The 21,537-nt window shown below is 33.7% G+C and overlaps 2 protein-coding genes across 2 annotated transcripts; one reads left to right on the top strand and one right to left on the bottom strand.

Annotated features, from left to right (window-relative positions):
- Positions 1–995: 995 nt before the first annotated feature.
- LOC115954497 (equilibrative nucleotide transporter 3-like) lies at positions 996–6,049 on the bottom strand. The gene is made up of 10 exons (XM_031072361.1): positions 5,655–6,049; positions 4,845–4,912; positions 4,647–4,751; positions 3,753–3,908; positions 3,447–3,590; positions 3,237–3,342; positions 2,214–2,389; positions 1,971–2,131; positions 1,498–1,756; positions 996–1,407 (listed from the first exon to the last, which is right to left on the bottom strand). The coding sequence occupies exons 2-10, from the start codon at positions 4,884–4,886 to the stop codon at positions 1,300–1,302; spliced, it is 1,257 nt and encodes a 418-aa protein (XP_030928221.1). The 5' UTR covers positions 4,887–4,912; positions 5,655–6,049; the 3' UTR covers positions 996–1,299.
- Positions 6,050–19,290: 13,241 nt separating this feature from the next.
- On the top strand, positions 19,291–21,525 carry LOC115956810 (triacylglycerol lipase 2-like). The gene is made up of 9 exons (XM_031075096.1): positions 19,291–19,422; positions 19,517–19,624; positions 19,758–19,898; positions 19,986–20,096; positions 20,206–20,349; positions 20,471–20,511; positions 20,679–20,758; positions 20,842–20,937; positions 21,203–21,525. The coding sequence occupies exons 1-9, from the start codon at positions 19,291–19,293 to the stop codon at positions 21,523–21,525; spliced, it is 1,176 nt and encodes a 391-aa protein (XP_030930956.1).
- The last annotated feature ends 12 nt before the right edge of the window (positions 21,526–21,537 follow it).

The raw sequence follows: 21,537 nt of genomic DNA, 5'->3' as shown, positions 1-21,537 counted from the left end.
ATAATGAAATGCTACCCATCCTTGTTTACAAAGTGGTTATAGCAATGATACAATCTATAAATAAATTGTTTTTGTAGTACAATAATACAGAATAATAACAATAATGGCTATTGACTATTTCTTGGGGGAGGGGGGTAAAAATTTATATATTTATTTATTTATTTACTTGCACATTCATATATAAGAGCCTCAATATTTCACATTCATATACAACGTAAAATGCCTGATGTAGCAAAACAAAAAAAGAAAAAAAGGATGGTGGGGCTTGAGGCTTGGATGTAACGATATTTGCACGTTATTTCCTCCTTCTTCAACATTCTGTTATTGCTATTAGTGGACTCTAGCTAACTCATAACTTGCTAGAGGGATTGACGGTTGGAATCTCACTCCATTTTCACTTAAATTAGATGATTCAAATTCAAGGTTAATATATATATATATATATATATATATATATATATATATTGAATTAATAGTAAACAGAGTGTGGCATTAGATACAACCTTTAATTTGTAATATTTAATCAGAATCATTAAATGGATCTGTTTTAAATAAAGAACCATTTTTTCTTCGTATTATGCACTGTATTATGGTGTGTGGTTGGTTAGTTCTTTGAGCTGTAGATCACTCTCTCGAATCAGCCTGTCCACTTATGGTAAGATAAAGTGAGGATATCAAAGGTATCATCGGAAATAAGTATCATTTCCACATTTATTCATCAAATACAGTACATACGTATTTGATGAATACATTGTTTCCTTCACAATTAATTAAGACCAGCCATATTAAAGAAAAGAAGAGTGGAACATCAGCAATCAAGGACAAACGAAATGAAGGAAAGGTTACAAGTAAGGTAGAGTCTGTGTTTCTCTAGAGCTTCCATTCCATTCAGTGCTATAATGTTAGAGGTCTTCTTTCACTTCCAGCAAGTTATGCTTCACCGCTTTTACTTCAAGCTTCTATTGGAGGCCTTATGTTTTCTGTAGTCTAAAGTATGTTGCATCTGTACTAATCATTTTCTTTAAAAACAAATTCCATCATACAGAAAAGGAAGAAAAAGAGTTGCTAGCTTTGGGAATACGATGTGAGTTTGATGGTGGAAAAACACTTATAGTTTAATTCAACACTAACAACATTACAATTCAGAAAAAGTGTGGAAGCAAGTTCTAAAGAATCTTTTTGTGTGTATGTGTGGCTCACATTTCATATTTCCATCCTAAATGAATCTTCATCTCATAATACGTTTTCCTTCACAATCTAAAAACATTTCACTTCCTTCAAATCAGCCAGAATCAGCACTCACCAGCCTTTACCTATTAGCCATAACCAGTCCAGTGTTACCCCTGCAAAAATACCTCCTAGAAGAAACAACACCAGAAGGTTTCCCAAGGCATTTTGCTCCGGTCCCTAGAAGTATCAGAAGCATATATGTTCTCTTAGAAATCAACTTTAATTTTAAAATATCTGCTACTTTGGAGTGGCGTTTAGTGAACTAACCTTGTAGCCTTTTGGTGCAGAAGTCATGACACAAACAGTGAGGTAACCATTAGTTAACCCCAAGAAGGACGTCAGCAATATCATCCAGCCCTGGTCGCCATACTTTGCAGTGAAATAGAATGCTGGAATGAGTAAGAACCGAGAAAGAATTGCTATCATGAGACCTTTCCGTGATTCCAACTTCAGGAATTTCAAGAGTGGAATGTATCTTGCGATGAGATCACACACATTATACATTGCTATCAAAACAAGAGCATACCTGAAATTATCACCAGTTACGGGAACATCACCTCACATACACACAAAAAAGAAAAGCATACAGAGAGAAATGGATGGAATAACATATCTGAAAATGGATGGAAAGAGAAAAAAATGATAATTAAGGAAAGAGAGATGGATGGAATAAATAATTTACTGGCTGAAGGAACCAGCCAGGCACTAAACTAATATTGTAACTGTGGATACACACATACCATGTACCTAAACTGTGTGAACCAGTATCTTCAGATAAGAACCCAGGGAAAATAGATAATGTCAGCACATATATCAGAAACATATCGAGTGCATAATCAATGTTCTGAAGTAACAGTTCTTTGTTGCTTAGCCGTTCAAGTTGTTTTGGATCCTCCTCTGCCTGCAAAATTTCAATATCTTACCAAAGATTAACATAATTACTTGGGATTTTTTCTTACATTTCATTAAAGAAAGAGAAATGCCTGTTGATGTGGTAATGTTTGAATGCCACCAGCAGCAAGGTCAGCTGAAACAGTCTTTGATCCTTCTGAGGCTGCCTTTGAGCGGTAATACTTCACAATTGGGAGTTTTGGAAAGACAAATGCATAGAGAAGAACACAAAGAAACACGAAAAAGGCGGAAAGGGAAAAGAACAAAACTGCAGTGGACACAAAATAATTTAAGTTATAGAAACATTGTTTCAGACAGTGTAAGAGTATGCTTTTCTGTCTTAACTAATAAATTATCAACAAAAAAAAAGGGTAACATAGAAAGATGACAACAAAATCATGTTTTCTAAGCAACAAGCTAGAGAAGAAATCAGCACTCAGTAGTAAGCAAGAGCCATTTAATGAATTGCACACCCTTACAATCAGAACGTGTCCCCAAAGTCAGGCATACCTTGAGTGATAGAAATGCAGCTATTAAATCAATTTGTTTGTCTTATGCATTTTATTTTATTTATTTGATAATTTGATATTTACAACGGAAAAGGGGGATTTGAACCTTAGAAGTGTTTGTTGAAAACACTAGAAGCAGCCAATTGTGCTGCAAGGCTCTTGGTGTCTTATGACCTTTTACTTAATGAAGTATTAGCATAAACTACTCATTAATTTCCTGTATCACTCATGTATTAACAGTAATGGATGCAAGAAATGGCATGCAATCAGAAAATATCTGAGATACACATATCTAGACTTGAAATGAATTTGATGAGCTCACAAATAGAGAGCAAGAAACTCATAGTGGATTGGGATCTCAAATTAATCCTGAGTCAAGTTAACAACCATCCAAGATGAAGAAACACAACATGTACTATGGAATTCCATGAAAGGACACACAAAATAACAGGGAATTGAAAATATGGATTCCTAAAATATAATAGGAAATATGTAACCACAAAATCTAGCATTTATCGCTCAACAATAGCAAAAATAGTGGGATGTTCTCCCCACTCCCCCCCTTTTTTTTTATGGGAATATAAAGTAATAGGGATTTGAACATACGGGCTCCTTTGCGAAGACCATCCCTGGTATTTTCAAAAGCTCCTTTTGTAATTAACCTCAAAGCAGAGGTTAGAGCCCCTGATGCAGCCAAACCAGCAAAGAAAGACTGAAAATTATAAGACAAGTAACCAATCATAAACTAAAAATTAGATAAGGTAAATGTTCAAAGAAACTATTCAACATGTAATATTGCAAATCATGAATACTGACCTGAACGAAGTCAGGATGCATGAAGGAGAGATCCCCAACCATTCCACCCTGTACATGAGCATCTGCAACTCCAAAAGCACCGCTAATGGCACATAATCCAATAAAAGGTCCAAGTCCTCCTTTTCCAGAAGTTGCTAAATCCAACTATGACAGAATAATAGAAGATAAAAAAAAGAATGGAATTAAAATTATCTCAAAGGATTAATAATTTTCTTTTGAGTTAATAATTTATGTAATGAACAGGATCTGGTAGAGTGCAGGTGTATATTAGAATATATAAGTATTGTAAAGGCAGACTGTACGTACTACTAAAATCAAAAGAGAACTTATGAAAAACAGGATATATCCAAAGAGGTTTCTTCGTCTAGTATTGATTTTTGCTTCCTTGTATGTTAGAACGCAAAGTACTCCAAATGCAAATGGCTGATAAACAAGAGTAAGGACCCTTGAAGAATGGTATTTCTGCACAGGTAAAAAAGAAAGAACCTTAATCATTCAGGAAATTTATTGCTGCAACAACAACTATTAACATTCTTATAATTAAAACTTAGAAAAATTCTAAAATATGGGAGTACAAAATATACATTATGGTTCACGAAATTTAGACCTATAACATGATACAAAAGATATTCATTGGGTACTATCAAGAACAACTCTGAGTTAAGGTAAAATGAACCCAATTAAACAAAATGATAACATAATAAAATCAATTTATCTGATTCTGGACAATCAAACAAGACTAGTGTGTAAATCAATCAGAATATCAGGATAGTTGTTCTAGATTTGTCTATAGAATCACCATAACAAAGATGAAATCTGTGAAGCAGCATGGGACAGCAGAAGAATGATAGGGGTAGAGAAGAATCTCCAAGACTTTCACAGACTAAATAGTTCAAAATCTTGATAAGTTTTAAATGATACCAACTAAAAACGTGGTCAATTTCAGTTTCAGTGACTTGATTGGAAAAAATGTGAAAGCATGCTATTGAACAAAGTAGTACAAATCTCTGCTCAAACTAATATGTAATGCAAGTTTAATGAAGAAAAACAATGAGGTTAGATCATATAATTAAATCATAGAATTTATTTTTGATGAAAGGATTTGCAGGCCTGCAAGTCATGGAAGGCATGCCTTTACAGATCCAAATATCTCGAAAAGCTAATATAATGAAATAATGCATAAAAAGAGATTTGGTTTACCGGGAACAAGTAAGAATAGTAATCTCCTATTGTCAGCATACTGTTCCATGAAAAGAGGCACCCATTTCCTAGAAGCCAGCATACTGCAATTGCAATATATTTTCCCTGTAAATGACAGCAGATGTAAGTCAGAGTTTTTTTAAGAGTATTCTGCGGCAATAATCCCTAGTTGAAGGAAATGGATAATTGATCACAAACCTCAAGATTGGCAGAAGGCACATTTTCATGAGCGGTTGCCATGACGAATGTTTCCTTTCAACCAGGTCCTACAAGCAATTGCAAATCATGTATCAATGAGTAGTTATTTAGTAGTCCATTCACTTTTCATATATATATGTTCCAGTCCATGCCTAGTATCTCAATTGGGCTTCTTTTAGTATATCCAGGTTATGGCCCCTCATGCTTTTGTATTCCCTTTATTGTTAAAATAATTCTAATTTATTAGGAAAATAAAACTAAACCACCTATATAATTTGACTTCCTAGTGTGAAATGCCACTCAATTGAGTTGCTTAAGCCAACCATTCCGTGATTTTTTACTCATAATTTAATCATAACCATTCCACCTATTTCTTGTAAATATAATCAAACAATGAACGCTCATTTGAAGAACACAAACACTGTTCAATGAAACAAGAGACTCTTCACATCTACAAAAGTATTGCTCCAACCTATTAATCAACTCATCTTTATCTACAACCAATCAAGCTGACTTTTCATCTTTATCTACAACCAATCAAGCTGACTTTTAGGCTTTCATTCATCATAAAATTCATGGCCAAAAAAAAGGAAAAAAAAAGAAAGTACATTTTCAAATGACTCAAAACTCTAATTTTCAGAACCAATAACCCATTAATAAAAAACCGAACAAAGAAAACAAAACTCATTCCATATGTAAGAACATTGATTAGGCAGAGAGAAACACGAGATCAAAGGAACATCTATCAAATGAAACAACCAATAATACAAGGAGAAGAAAAAAAAAAGCAGAGGCAGAGGTGGAACTCACTCTAAGAAGCTGTATGGAGTACGTATCTTCTTGGGAATCTGGAGCCACCGTGTTTTTTTTATTCACTTGTATATATATAAGATACTAGGAATCCCAATAAATCTTTTACCAAAAAAAAAAGGAATCCCAATAAATAAAAATATAGACTTTGACAATAATGGACAGACAGAGTATGAAAACTCTGCGCTGGTTGTTTTAAAAATAATACAGTATAAAAAAAGGAAAGATGTTTTGTTGGACTGGACGATAAGATTGGCTATAGCTGTTCGAAGATTGTGACTTTTCTTTCTCTGATACCGTTACGATACGAACCAAAACGGCAAGAGATTTCGTTCCGTGTTTTACTTTTTTTACATTCCCATTTGAATCTTTGAGTGGCATTCGTTGACCAAACTGATTGATGATTTCAAAATTCAATACTACCAATACAGTCGCACCCAAATTTTTATTTATTTATTAATTTAGGCATGTGACAAAATCATCTTCATCATTTTTAAGTAATAGTCTAATAGAGCGGCCAAAGCATTTTTGAGGCTGCCAATTCAGAACGGTGAGCTGTGTGTGAGGATCCCCCACCTTTATTATATCGATACTTGTAAACTTCTGTCGCTTTATAAACTTTTTTTTTTTCTTTTTAATAAATTTTTTCCATCCTCCACGAAAGTCGCTTTGTTTATTTTTTAGGGGTTTTCTATCATGTATCTTTAGGGTATATGATAGTAAACTATTTTAGGAAAATTTTTATTAAAAATTGAAAAAACTATTGAACTTTTTTATGACTTTTTCAATTATCAATAAATTTTTATTTTAAAATAATTTTTTAAGAGTAGACATTAACCTGACCCTTATTTGAAAAAGAAATTCGCTTTGTTATAAATTTGGCAAAATAAATTAATAATCCAATCACATGTTACTATATTCCAAAGCCACCAAGTTATTGGTGGAATGGTCGGCGTATTTTTGGAGGAGTATTCATTTGGCTGAGGAGATTGTTAATAGGGGTGTTAGCTGGCTTGTGGGGGGAATGGTCAGTGTATTCGAATTTGGGATGATAAGTGGATTCCTAATTCCTCTTCACATAAAATTATCTCTCCTAGAAGTTCATGTCCACGGGTTTCTTTGGTAAGTGATCTAATTGATGTGGATAAGAAGACCTGGAATTTAGATATTTTTAAACAAGCTTTCCTTCCTTTTGAGGTTGAAAATATTGCTGGAATTCCCTCAAGCAACCGGTTGCCAAGTGATAAAACAAATCTGGTGTGAGACTTCAAATGGTTTTTTTACTGTTAGGAGTGCTTACAAGATTGCTTTTGGAGATGGAGGGATCTAATGTGTGTGGCTCTACTTCAGATAGTAGTGGTTTGTGTTCTTTCTAGAAAGAAAATATATATATATATATATATATATATGGAAAATACAAGTACCTCACAGGGTTAGAAACTTTGCTTGGAGAGTTGCTAAAGACATTCTTCCTACTAAGGCCAATTTAGTCCATGAATCTAAATCTTCTGTCTCGTCAATTGTGCTCCGTTTTATACTCCACCAATAAAATTTAGACAATTAACCTCTCTCGTTAAATGAGATAACTCTGACTTTAATACTCACATTATTAACGTTAACGTTAAAATCCTTTTTTTTTTTCTTTTTTTTCTCCACAGCTTTTGTTCTTCTCTCTTTCTCTAGCTTTTGGTATCTTTTTTTTTTTCCTCTTCTCCATGTGGTTGACGTTAACAAAGGAGTCCAATGAGTTTTGTCTCTTGCCGCGGCTTTTGTTTTTGATTTGGACTCTTCACAACCATCAAGGCTTTCAAGGTTTTTTTTTTTTTTTTTTTTTCTATTCTCTATGTGGTTGACGTCTCATACATTCATCTTCATCCTCTTCACCCCAGTTACAGACTTACAGACACATCCTCACGTCATCTTCATCTTCAAGTGTTCATCTGCTTCTATTGGTTTCTATATTCTTAGTTGGTTTCTCAAATGGGTTTTGCTCATTTCTCAATTTTGAGATCTGGATTCTGAAATTTTTTTTCTTCAAAGGTTTTTAATTTTTGTGTTACTTTTTCAGTTTGAGGTTCCAAGTTCCAAACTTTAATGGCTTCAAGATTGGACTTTTCTAACTGGTGGGCAAAAGATACCTGCAAAGGAAACCCAGTGGTAGTCACAATGGAGAACCCAAATTTCTCAGTTGTGGAGATTGATGGTCCAGTCTCTCTGCCTTCAGGCTTGTAAAGAAAAGTAGAGGCAAGAATGCAAAGCAAGTGACATGGGTTTTGCTTCTCAATAGACAAAACTTATTGGACTCCTTGTTAGCGTCAACCACATGGAGAAGAGGAAAAAAAAAAGATGCCAAAAGCTGGAAACAGAGAGAAGAAGAAAAACTGCGAAAGAAAAAAAAAAAAAAAAAAGAGAAAAAGAAAGGGATTTTAACGTTAATGTGAGTGTTAAAGTCAGAGTTATCTCATTTAATGAGAGAGGTCAATTGTCCAAATTTTATTGGTGGAGTATAAAGTGGAGCACAATTGATGAGACAGAAAATTTGGACTCTTTAGTCCATAGGCATGCAATTGCAAATGATTTATGTGAGGAGTGTGGAATGCATGCTGAATCTTTGTTACACCTGTCCTTGGAATGTCCTAAAGCTCGAGAAGCTTGGAGCTTGACTAAGTTTTCTCATCTTTTGTCCTCAATGACTCTCCGTATTTTCTCATCTTTTGTCCTCAATGACTTTCCGTAGCTTTATAGATTTTTTGTGGTATATTGTAATGAAGGCTAAATGGCCGAATGAGGATTTGGCTTTGGTCATCACCATTGTCTGGGCTTTGTGGACTAACAGGAATGAAATTCAATATGGTGGATTGAAAAAGTGTGGGAAGTATATTATACATTGGGATATTCAATATTTGGATGAATAATGCACGGCTAATGTCATCCCTGTGAAGAAACGGCAGGTCGTGGATTAGAAATGGGTGCCTCCAGTTGGTTTAATGTACAGAGTGAATGCGGATGTAGCGGTGTTCTTTTCTTAAAAAGCTGCTGGTGTGGGGGTAGTAATCAAAGATAATGAAGGGAATTTCATTGCAGGACATAGTAAGAAGCTTCATGTTCCTTTGGGGGCCATTGAAACTGAAGCTAAAGCTTTTGAAGCTGGAATTGTTTTTGTTGGGGAAATTGGTATTTGGGATTTTGTACGGGAGGTTGATTCAATGGTCATGGTTCAAGCATTGTGTGAATTTGCCCTAGCTCCTTCTTCGGTGGCCTCTTTGGTTTATGGAATTGTAGCAGCTGTTCATGATTTTTGGAGTTTGAATTTCTCACATGTTCGTCGTAATGGAAATAAACCTACTCATTTTTTAGCTAAACATGCTTATGACATTGTTGATTACTGTGCTAGGTATTAGAACTTCATTTTGTATATGTTGGCAAATCATAATCAAAACATTTAGTCTAAGTTTAGACTTGCTCAAAATTTGTTTTAATGTAAGTTTGGAATCGAGTAATTGTAAGAAAATTACTGTTCAATTTTGCAAGGCTCGATTAATCGAAGAATAGACTCGATCGATCGAGAATCGTAGATCAGAAATTTTCTGCAGAATTTTCAAATGCAGCCCAAGCCTATATGACGTGTAGAGTTAAGTGTTTCACTCCTAGTATAAAAGGAAAAACCCTAGCCATGTTTTAGATGTCTTTGTTGAATTGTGTGTTGAGTCTTTTGTGAGATCTGAGAGGTGTTTACCTTCAAACACACACATAGAGCTATTAAGATCAAAATTCACATCAAGAACTCGATGGTTGTTTCAGTTACTGCATAAAGAACATTCAAGAAGATCCAAAACCTTTGAGCGGTGTCTCAAAGTCACAAGTAGGAGAACTTGTGCTGGTGCAGATCCAAAGAAAGAAGTAGTCTGTGGACTCGGAGCTGTCATGTGGTCGTGGCAGTAAGTTTTCTACACGATGTAGCATTAGGATGTTAGTGGTCTAAGTCCTATTGTACAAACTTCAATTCTTTCATAATGGATTTGTTTTTTCCTTGAGGATAGCTAGGTTAAATTCTTCTTAGGTTTTTTACTGGTTTGGTTTTCTTGGGTCTTCAGATCTTTGTGTTTTTTACTTTCCACATCATATTTGTTTTGTTCACAATAGTTTAACCTAGACTTAAATAACAAACTTGTTATTCAACTTGGCTTAATATTAGGTTAAAAATATTGTGTTAAGGGGTCTAAAAACCTAACACTATTTAATGAAGTTTTTGTTTGTTATAAAAAAAAAAAAAAATCAGTGGAAACTTTTTTTTTTTCTTTTTTTGTGTGTGTGGAAACTCTTACTAATTATCTTATATAGTTCGGTTTCACCTAATAAAAATTACTAATTATCTTATATAGTTCGGTTTTCACCTAATAAAAATTTGATCATATGAAACTATATACAAACTCGTACAATATATAATTATTCAATTCAGTTCGGCAATTCATATAATTCAAGATTTAAGATACTAGTCACTAACCTGTGAGCTACTAGATGAGTTTGAAAAAAAAAAAGCAATATTTTTGAGTTTGAGTACTTAGCAAAAGTGCATGAAATGCTTGTAAATAAGTGAGGACATTGATGATTCTCAAAAAAAAAAAAAAAAAAAAGTGAGGACATTGATAATACAATTATTTAAGATACCAATTGGAAATTATTGATATAAATTTTAGAAAGTAGGAAAACTATAATAATTTGAAACACAAAATAGAATGCTATCCAATAGACATTGTAATCATTTTTTTTTTAATAAAAAAGAATTGTAATCATAAATAGGTACACAATATAACTTTAAAAAGAAAAAAGAAAAAAGAAAAAAAGAGTGGACATAAGAAAATGAATTACTATTTAAATAATTGGCAATTCTTTATCATCATTAAAAACAAATATGATAGGCCAAAAATATATTGATCCCTTTGGTAAATTAATCAATTAATTATCCAAGTTAACTAATTAAGTCAATTTAACATGTAATAGCGTGGTAGCCCAAACAAATCACCAATTAAGTTAAATGTGGTGGAAAGTAAGTTTGACACATGTGATTTGTTTATGAATGGAGAAAACCACCGAGGCAAAACCCGACTGGGTGAATTTAAAATCACAACTCTCGAGAATCCACTATTATCAATCACAAGTAGTTACAAGTAAAAGGAATCCCAGTACCCAATATCAACTTACAGTTGAACCCTTACCCCAATACCCAATTGGACTTGTATTGTAGTGGCAATTTCTTTGTTCAATGCACGAATCTCAGTACGTGACTAACCAATGATGCATGGATCTTAGTACATGACTAACACACTAACTTGAGGAAAATGTTAGTTGCAAAGTTCTTCAGTTCATCCAACAATGAAGATTAGGAAGTTCTTTGGTCACAAAACCCTTGGCGTAAAAACGCAGTAGATTCTACGGAGAGTATAATGAACTAGAGCAATTTCTGTCTCCAGTCACAATATGCTTGTATTATCACTTTGCATCATCCTGCATACTTTGTGACGGCTCTTAAAATAATCTTTATATATGTCTAGGGTTGTGAGAAAGAAATCCTACACAAATACTCAAGGATATGTGTGAGAGACCTCAAAAAAAAGAGTCATTCAAAAAAGAGATTTGGGTACCTTTTAGGCACCTCTCTTTTTGGGTAAGTAGTATGAAGTCGCCACTTATTTTTTTATGAAAAAATAAGAAAAAATAATATATACAAACACATGACTGAATTGTTCTCTTCATTGATTGAATAAAAAAATTACATATCTGGAAAATTGAAAAGTTACATAGATTTGGGTCCTAGTTACAATCTACCAAAATACATGGCTTTCTATCTTAGTTACATTCTACCCAAAACAAAAATAAAGATAAAGCTAGATCTACTTAGCCAAAGACCTAAATCCGGAGGCTAGGTTACGGAATGGGAAGGTGTTAGGTACCCATTCCGCCAAGACAAAGTCTGGTTTTCTGGACTCTTGTGACCAATGTACCATTTTATGCATGTTATGAATGATATGTTGAACATGTGACACCAAAATTAAATCACACAAATTTACTTATGAGTGAAGTCTCTTTTTTTGAAAATAATCAAATCTGTTTTGATTGGTAAAAAAATTGATTTTGATTTGTCAAAATACCAGATTTGTTTTGTGGTATGTAGAAAAATGGTTTTTTTAAGTTAAAAATTTAGATCTGTGTTGTGATGATAAAAAAAAAAAAAAGATCTATAATGATAGAAAAATCAGATCTGTTTTTATATGTTTTAAAAGAATGAAAAAGATTTTTTTAAGAAAAGAGTTTCACTCATAATTTAAATTTATGCAACATGATTTACATAAAACAAATACAAACTCAATCATGTTTAATCCTTTTCTTTATTTCAAAAACCTGCATGTATTAAAAAATCAGATCTGTATCTAAGGAAGATACAAATCAGTTTTGATTAAAGAAAATTCATATCTACATCTAAGGGAGATGCAGATCCTTTTTGTTGTGAAATTCAGATCTACATCTAAGGAAGATGCAAATTTTTTTTATTGTGAAGAAAAATTCAGATCTCCATCTAAAGAAGATGCAAATCCATTTTGTTGTGAAGAAAAATTCAGATCTACATCTAAAGAAGACGCAGATCCGTTTTATTGTGGAGAAAAATTCAGATCTGCATCTAAGGAAGATGCGGATCTGTTTTATTGTAAAGAAAAATTCAGATCTACATCTAAAGAAGATGTAGATCCGTTTTATTGTGAAGAAAAATTCAGATCTGCATCTAAGGAATATGCAAATCTGTTTTTATGTTATGAAAAAAAAGAGTTGATTACATGTAGATCTTTAAAACTAAGAAACAGATTATAGCAACAACAAAAGAATCAAGAACATGTTTTTCATAAACTGAATTAACAAGATAGAATATGAAGGTTTAAAGCAATTAAGCATGCATCATCATTATAAGAGAAGCATAAAAAAAAAGGGTTAGAAAGCAACCTCTTGCATGAGCACTCTTCTTCTTGAGAGGATGTTTTAGGGTTCAAAGAAATTTATGCAATTCTCTTTGAAACATAAAAACCCTAATTTACGCAGCAACACTCAAAGAGGGGATTAGAAAATATGAGCAATTTAAGAGCCTAAAACGTATGCCTCCCAGAGCATTGAAAAAAAAGTTCTAAGTTATGAGGTTCAGTCTCTATTTATAGAGGTTAGAGGGCTCTAAAAAATAGGTACGGATGATTAGGGTTTGAATCTGGACGTATCCTTTTGTGAAAAGGTTGAAAAGGGTATGCATTATCACCACCCGAAGGCCGTTAGGCCAAAGCCCAATACATGGAAATTTGGCCCTTTTAGAGTGCCGTTCGACACTCCTAAAGTGCCGAATTGGCCTTTGGACTCCAATCATTCTTTCGTGTTCGAGTGCCGTTTGGACTCCTCTTTTAGGGTTTTTTGGCCGGTCCTTGTACCTAGACGTGTTTTCATCCTCCATCTATGATTTTTCATCTTTTTTCTAGATAATTCAGGCTATTTAAGAACAATTATCTTGTAGATAGATACCCTAAAATAAATTTTGATAAAGTTCAAATTATCCACAATTTTATTGTTATCCAATCATTCCTATTATTCTTATGCATGCAATTCTATTTTAAAAACTAATTATCAACCAATTACAGAATTATTTAATTAATTTTAATGGTTTAACCAATCAGAATTGATGGTAAACTAAAAACTTAACTCTCATTCGTCCATGAGGGTCGTCCAAGCCAAGAAGGCAAAAAGGACTACTTAGCAAAATGGCCATCCAAGAGCCTATGGGTCATCCATGAGGAAAGTGTCTAGACAACCCCCAGCGCTTGGAAAATTCTATGGAAATTTATTTACAAGAGTCAGTAAAATTGAACCACATGTTATTATTTCAAAGGCATGAGTAAAATCCTGGTTCATCACCGTAACTTCCTGTTTAGTACTTAACTTCCAACGACGGTTATTGTAACTCCTATAACAGTTGTGGAAGTTAACTTTGAACCCTTTTGACCTTCTCAAATATAGGGGAAGTTACAAGACAAGTAACCGCTTCAAGAGCACACTATATAAACACTCATTCATGATGAACAAAGGTAAGTGTGAAACAACTCCCAAAAAGTTGGAACTTCAGAATTTAAGAGAGAAACTAACTTAAGAATTAATTTTCTTAAGAATTAACTTAAGAATTAATCTTCAAGCCTTTCAAGCAGTTGTTAGATCATTGAAGCCTAGAGCATTCAGCCTACTGATTTTCTTCACATCATCAAGAATTAATTTAAAATAATCATGTGTGGTCGACCTTAACTAGACACAATGCATGTTGACCGTGCAAACTTGATCATGCGATATCTTTTGATCCGATGGCCTGATTTGAAAACCGAAAACACCGTTGCGATCATTAGAATCTTAAGATAATTTTTATAATATATAATAAATGAATTAATGCATGTAATGCAAAGACAAGTTGATGCATGTAATGCAAGAACCAATTGATGCATGTGATGTAATTATGATTTTTGTGGTACATGGATGGCCATTCAAGTCATTCTCCTTGATTAAATCATGAGTGTAAAATTGAGCGTCTACAATATGTGTGTAATAAGATCTGGAAAATTCGATTTCGTAATTCTCGACAGATACAACTTGTGACGAGCTTTTGTCGAGCTTCAATAGTAATTCTCGATAGAAAGGATTTTGTCGAGACTTCTGTCAAGCTTTAATGAGCAGCACATTCTTCACTTGTTTCTTGGTCAGATTTGCATGGCTTCAATACTAAACTTGAACACTTGTTTCTTGAAGTACTAAACCCATCCTATATCTATTAAATTACAAGTAAAGTGCACTTTGTCGAAGGATTAGTCAATTACATCAAATATGTCCTTAACAAAATATACAAAGGATAAAGTTTAGTTACAAAATTGGTTATAACTTAAGGTTACAAATTTACTTAATAAAATAAACATTGCTACATATTTTGAAAATTTAAATGTTAAATTGCATTTTTTTACGCTTTTAATACAAATGTCAAATTTTATGTTAATCAGATATTATTTACTATATAATCTATAAGTTTATATTAATTTTTAAGAAATTTTGCAAATATGGAGCATATAAGAAGAAGATGTAATCCAATGATAGATCTGTTAAAATTCACCTCTAATAAAAAGATATTAAGTAAGGTTATAGCCTAAAGTTACAATAAATTTTGTAGCTAAATTTTGTCCATATAGAAAATAACTCTTTTAATTATTTATTCATCATTTAAAGGATTGGTGTTTATTGTGTGTTGTTGTTGTGGAAATGAGTTGCTTGCAGGTAAGATCAATTTGTCTCAACCCTAGTTTTTAACTGGTTGCGAGTGTTAGAGATATATTAGACATATTAGCCCAATGTAATAGGCCCAAGCCCCTTCCTACTTGTACTAGTAGTCTAAGATTTAGTCGCCTATATATACTCATATTTTAGTTCATTATAACACATGCTTTGTACTACACTCTTACATAATAAAGATGTAGCCCTTAAGGGATTCCTCTGTATACATAGGCTGACAAGGTTGAACCACATAACCCCCATGTTCGTAGTGTTCCTATTCTATGTTTTGCCTTCTGCATCCACTCTAGCATACAACATGATATAAGACATCGCGTTTAATATATATTTAACATGGTATCAGAGCTAAACTTCATTCTTGGAATTAAACAACTATCTCTACACAACAGAGAAGATTCATACATGCGTAGCACAAATCCATAACAGTGTCTATGCTTGCTTTCAGATTAGGGCCCATTGCATCACACAGCTCCCACGGAACCACCGTTGTTGTGTCGCTATCGTGTCTCAGATCACAAGACCAAACAATCCGTGCCTCTCTCTTTTAGATCTATGCACATCGAGGCTTTGCCTAATGAAACCAACCACATAGCCATGCTCAACGGCTTACCATGATCAAAACCCAAGAAACTCGTCCCCATCGGTAGCCGCACACGGCTCCACACGTAGACAAAGACTCTGAACCTCTTGACATGCGCTGCCAAGGATTCTCAACTCCTTGATCAGATTCTGGTCACTTGCATCGCTATATTGGCCTTGTTGTTCGTTGATTTACGAAACTTGAGAATTTGGCCCTTATCCGATGAAATACGCGCCTCCACGTGCTAACTGTTGGTTGCACACGCCTCCTGGGTCTCACACGCACTAGAAGTTTTTTGCTGATGTCTTCATGACGTCACTCACTCCACGTCAGCAACCACACAAGCCCTAGAACACGTCATCAGATGACATCAGCAATATTGCAGCACAGATTTGTGACCTGAACCGAAATTGACCTGAAAACCTGGATCCGACCAGGATCACTCTGATCGCTGCACTGTTGCTGATCGTTGACTTTGACTTTATGCATTGACCATTGACTAGAAGTCAAAATTTCCAAAAAGGGCCTATCTTGCTTAGGTTTTCGTGTAGATTTCGATTTTGGACTCTGTTTCTTCATTTGAAGCTCCAAAATTGGTCAATTGGCACATTATTCATTGTGGTTTCTTCAAGGGCATTCTTTAAGGAATCTTCTCATGCTTATCCAACCTCAAGGTTCATTGAGTTTTCGTCTTGAGTTTTAGGGAGGGTGTTAGAGATATATTAAATATATTAGCCCAATGTAATAGGCCCAAGCCCACTCCTACTTGTACTAGTAGTCTAGAGTTTAGTTGCTTATATATACTTATGTTATAGTTCATTATAACACATACTTTGTACTACACTCTTATATAATAAAGATGTAGCCCCTAAGAAATTCCTCCATGGACGTAGGCCGACAAGGTTGAATCACATAACCCTCGTGTTTCAATGTTTCTATTCTATACTTCCCCTTTTGCATCCACTCTAGCATACAACATGATATAACACATCACATTGCTAATATATTTAATAGCGAGCTAGCTAGGTTACAACACATAATGGACAGAAAGACTCCTCCTTTATTGATGTGTGGCAACTTTGCGTGGGCAATCTTGTTAGCAAGCAAGTCGCAAACCCACTATGAATTGCTTTGACGAACTTTTTCTTGGGCTCAAGCACACTAGCTAAGGCAACATGTAATCCCCCTAGAAAATACATCAAAATATGGAGAATCATAAGTAAAATTGGCACATAATAAAGCCAATACAAATACATCAAAATGAGACTACTTAAATAAACTAATTTGGGTTTTATTTTATTACTTCAAATAAGTATCAACTCACTTCTAAAAATCTTTACCACATCAATTATCTTCTCAAAAAAAAAAAAAAAAAATCAATTATCATGTAATTAACTTAATTTTTTTTTCACCTTAATTAATCAACATACTTTTGGTCTGCCTTAAATTTGAACGTTTGATACTTGATAGTCCCCTTAAAAACTAAATTACAAAAACCTCCTTTAAGGTCTGGTGGGCAGTGGCAGCTCCAGAAATTCTTTTTAGGGTGGTCATTAAAAACAATTCAATTAAATTTTTTTAATAATAATAAAACTTGAATATATTAACATCATAAAATAAAAACATATGCAAATACATAAAGTTTTAAAATTTCCTTTCACAAGTTTTCTTGAAATCATTGTGTGATATGATAGTTTCACTATCAATGTTGTCAGTTACATCTTTTTTAATATATAAAACCAAGTAATTATTAAGCTACTAATCCCCCATTCAATTTCTAACATATTGCCTAAATAAGTACTAATATAAACAAAATGCATTATCTTTTTGAAAAAATATATCACATAAATCCAACAAATTCGGCTAAAGACTAAAGTAAGCACTAACAGACTAACTATTTAAAAAGTGTGCATTTTTTATATAAAAAATAGTAATTTTAAAATATGCTATTTGAAAACATAATTTAAAAATTCACAATTAAATGTTTGATTTGAGATTTTAGGCTAATTTTTTTTGTTTGGGCAATTTTTGAGAAGTGTTATGTTCTCAACATTTTTGCAACACTTTCACAACAAAGTCTAAGTGGTAAGTTTTTATTGATTCTAATTTGAACTTACCATTGAAATTATTATTTTTGATTACCAGTAACTACCTGCTATTTAGGATTTGTTACGAAAATATTGTAAAAATATTGTGAACATTGCATTTCTTGCAATTTTTTTGTTCAACTTCTAATGGACCAAAATTTTGGAGAAGTTGAATTTTATTTTCAATGGGCTCAATTGTTATTAAGGGTGTTTAAGTTTTTTTGTTTAGGGTGGTCAAGTTTTTTTTCTAAGGTGGTCAAAAGACCCATATTAATTTAAAACTTAAATTTTTTTAAGATATATTAAAAAAAAAAAATTCAGTGGTACTGTGACCACCCTAGTGGGAGGGGGCAGGGAATGACACCCCTTTAAAATTTAAGTGAAATGACATCCTACTGTTTTTTTTTAAGGTTTGAATGGAATCAAAGTGTTAGTCCTATCACGAATAACAGTATAGAAAATTTCAACATTTGAAAGGTTTCACTGACCATGTCCTATGTATGGTAAGTGAGTGCTTTTTTAGTCAAATATTGTTCCTTGTCCAAAAACTTCCAAAATAAACATTTCCAACAGCAAATTTTCCAAGAACCAGAATGGCATGCAAAGTGAAAACAGTTTCTAATAACGATTTATCTATATAAGCCAAACTGCAGGTAGAGACAAAGAAGATATGGTGGTTTTGATTTTATTTATTTTTTATTGTTTAAGATATAAGTTTTTGAAAAATAGCAATTTGGTTGGGTGGTTTTGGTCTAGGATTAAAATTTAGCAAGCAAAGATCTATAGTTTTGAACAATATCTTTGGGTTTAAAGTTATTGTCAAAAACTGTTTGCTACAAAAGGGAAAAGCATTAAAGCAGATATAGTAAAACAAATCAACCGTTGAATAAAAACCTAAATAAGATCTTTATTACTTTTAGCTGAAAAGGAACAAAAAAAAGAAAAGAAACCCACACACTCCACATATTACTACTGTATAAATGCGGGTAAGTAACTGATTAAAGTGTGTTTGAGCAAAAATTAGTGGTCTCCACAATTAAAAAAAAAAAAAAAAAAGCTCTAAATTAAATGCATAATGGTCCATATTGACCTTTTTAATTGTGCAATTCAAACCGATCAACAAAGCCGGGAGTAGTGGGTTTTAGTTACCTCAACTGGTAAAATCTCTGATAATTGTATAAGTGATTTGGAGTTCAACCCCCATCTACACCAAAAACTGATTAGTGTCTTGATCTGATGATAAAGAGTTATTATTAAGAGTGGATGCCATAAGTTGAAACTTTCTCTCAAAAAAAAAAAAAAAAAAAAAAAAAAGCCGGGAGTAATTGGTCCAGGGTTTATTAATTTAGTATAACCAGTTCAGTACTTTCCTTCTAGGCTCAAACACTTGCCCGGTCTAGAATTTCCTCATTTTATTATCAAGGTGAAACCGAACAATAGAAGGAAGTTACACATTCTATTTCCAAAATTTTCTATTAAAAATTTATTGATATTAAAGTAGACCATACTAAAACATATGTAATTTAAGTCACTAAACAACATCCTATTTTGTCTGTATTTGGATTCTTCAAGCTTAAATAGCAGGAAGTGTGAAATTTTTTACACCACTGAAATGAGAATGGATTACACATCAACCACTCTACTTCTAGCTGTTCTACTATTTGCATCAGCAGTTGCTGATGACATTAGTCATGATAGTCTTTGCAAATCCATGGTGGAGACAAAAGGCTATATTTGTGAAGAACATAAAGTATCTACCAAGATTGCATGATTTTTAGTTTATAAAGCCTTTTTATTTTGTGACTTAAACTATTGTGTAATGTGATTAAACTTTGATGGTTCAGGTAACAACAAAAGACGGTTATATTCTTGGCGTGCAGAGGATTCCGGTGGGGAGGACTAGTAAGATGGCAAATAGGCCACCGGTTTTGTTACAGCATGGGATTTTGATGGTTAGGAGTTTGGACCCTCTACACCATATATTTGAACTATGTTTCTTTTTGTATGTGTGCTCGTGGGGTATTTTAATTTATTCATGGAAAAATATAACATCAATGAACTAAGACAAGTTATGGTTGGTAACAGGATGCTGCAACATGGCTGTTCAATTCTCCAAACAAATCTCTGGCTTTCATTTTAGCAGATAATGGGTTTGATGTGTGGATGGGCAACAATCGAGGGACAATATCTAGCCGTGGACACACTTCACTCAGTGCTAATGATCCGGTTCTCTTTGTTTTAACAAAATGTCAACTGCATTATATGAACTACATTGAAATATTTTGTAATTTTTAATCTCTTCTTACCCTATAGGCTTACTGGGATTGGACGTGGGAGCAATTAGTCAGTGATGATCTTCCTGCTATGTATGACTATATACATAATCAGACAGGGCAGAAACTGTACTATGTTGGGCATTCCTTGGTAAAATGTGGAATTGTTGCTTCCATTCTATTTACGGACATTACTTATCTTTTTGGGTTTTGCTAGGCATAAGATAGGTGAAACTAAGGCCAATTTTTCTAATTTGTAGGGAACTTTGCTTGCTTTAGCTTCCTTTTCACAAGAGAAGCTGGTGAACATGACAAAATCCGCTGCTTTGCTTTGCCCAATTGCTTATACAGGTCAGGTGACCTCGATGTTTCCAAGAGCTATTGCCAATACATTTCTAGCCGACGTAAGGAAAATTATGAAACTCTCCCGTTCAATTGTGAAACCCCATATTTTGTTATTTTCGAATTCATTATCATAACAGGTCAGGTGACCTCGATGTTTTTTTTAAAAAAAAAACTTAACAGGGCGCATACTTGCTGGGTCTCCGTGAATTCATTGCTGGAGGGTGAGGAAGCAATTAGCCATCTTTATATTTCAACATTAATCAATATGTACAACAATTTTCTCACTTGCTGAGACTAGTTTAAAAATGTTCTGAAACATTCCAAGTGAAGAACTTAGCCAAATTGTGAAAAATTACACCCCTAACAATCTTCTTTTCCTAGTAAACAGGTCGGTTGTTGGCAAACTTTTGGAAGGTGTCTGCCACTTACCACTCATTGATTGTAGCAACCTGTTTTCCACCATTGCAGGTTGTTTTCACTTGCTTAACTTGATAAATATAATCTCCCTTTCCCTTCCATTACGGAATTAAATGTGAAATTTCTATTTATAGGCCCAAATTGCTGCATAAAGCCTTCCACATATGATGTTTTTCTGGATCATGCACCCCAGTCAACGTCAACAAAGAACATGATCCATTTGTCTCAGAGTAAGTCTCTGAATTTTGGATACTCAGCTAAGCTCAACTTTTTCCTTTTTATATTCTTTGAACATAAAAATAAACCTATATGTGCATGTCTGATATCTCATTGTCATTTAGCCGTTCAAGTCCAAGGCTTAATTACAAAGTTACACTACCAATAGTCAGGGTTGTTTTATTTCGATTGTAATTAATAGGTTTATTTAATTGAGTTCCATAAATCACAAGGACTTTATACATATATTAATTCTTCGTATTTTAAAATTTTGGATAGTGCTCAGAGCTGGAAACATAGCAAAGTATGATTACGGAGACGAAAGTGAGAACATGAAGCACTACGGGCAGTCCACTCCTCCTCTGTACAATCTGACACGCATTCGTAAAGACATTCCCCTTTTCATTGGTTATGGAGGGGCGGATTCGCTTTCTGACGTTAAAGATGTGAACCGTTTGCTAGACAACCTAAAGGATCATCAGAAGGACAAGCTTGTGCTACGGTATAGAGATGACTATGCTCATTTTGATTTTGTCATGGCTGAGAATGCGAAAACTGTAGTATATGATCCTCTGTTGGCATTCTTGAGGACCCAAGCCTGATTTTCAGAACTC

The sequence above is a fragment of the Quercus lobata genome, chromosome 8 (assembly GCF_001633185.2).
Source record: "Quercus lobata isolate SW786 chromosome 8, ValleyOak3.0 Primary Assembly, whole genome shotgun sequence".
NCBI lineage: Eukaryota > Viridiplantae > Streptophyta > Magnoliopsida > Fagales > Fagaceae > Quercus > Quercus lobata.
Note: the sequence above shows the minus strand (reverse complement) of the source record. Positions and strands in the feature narration are given on the sequence as shown.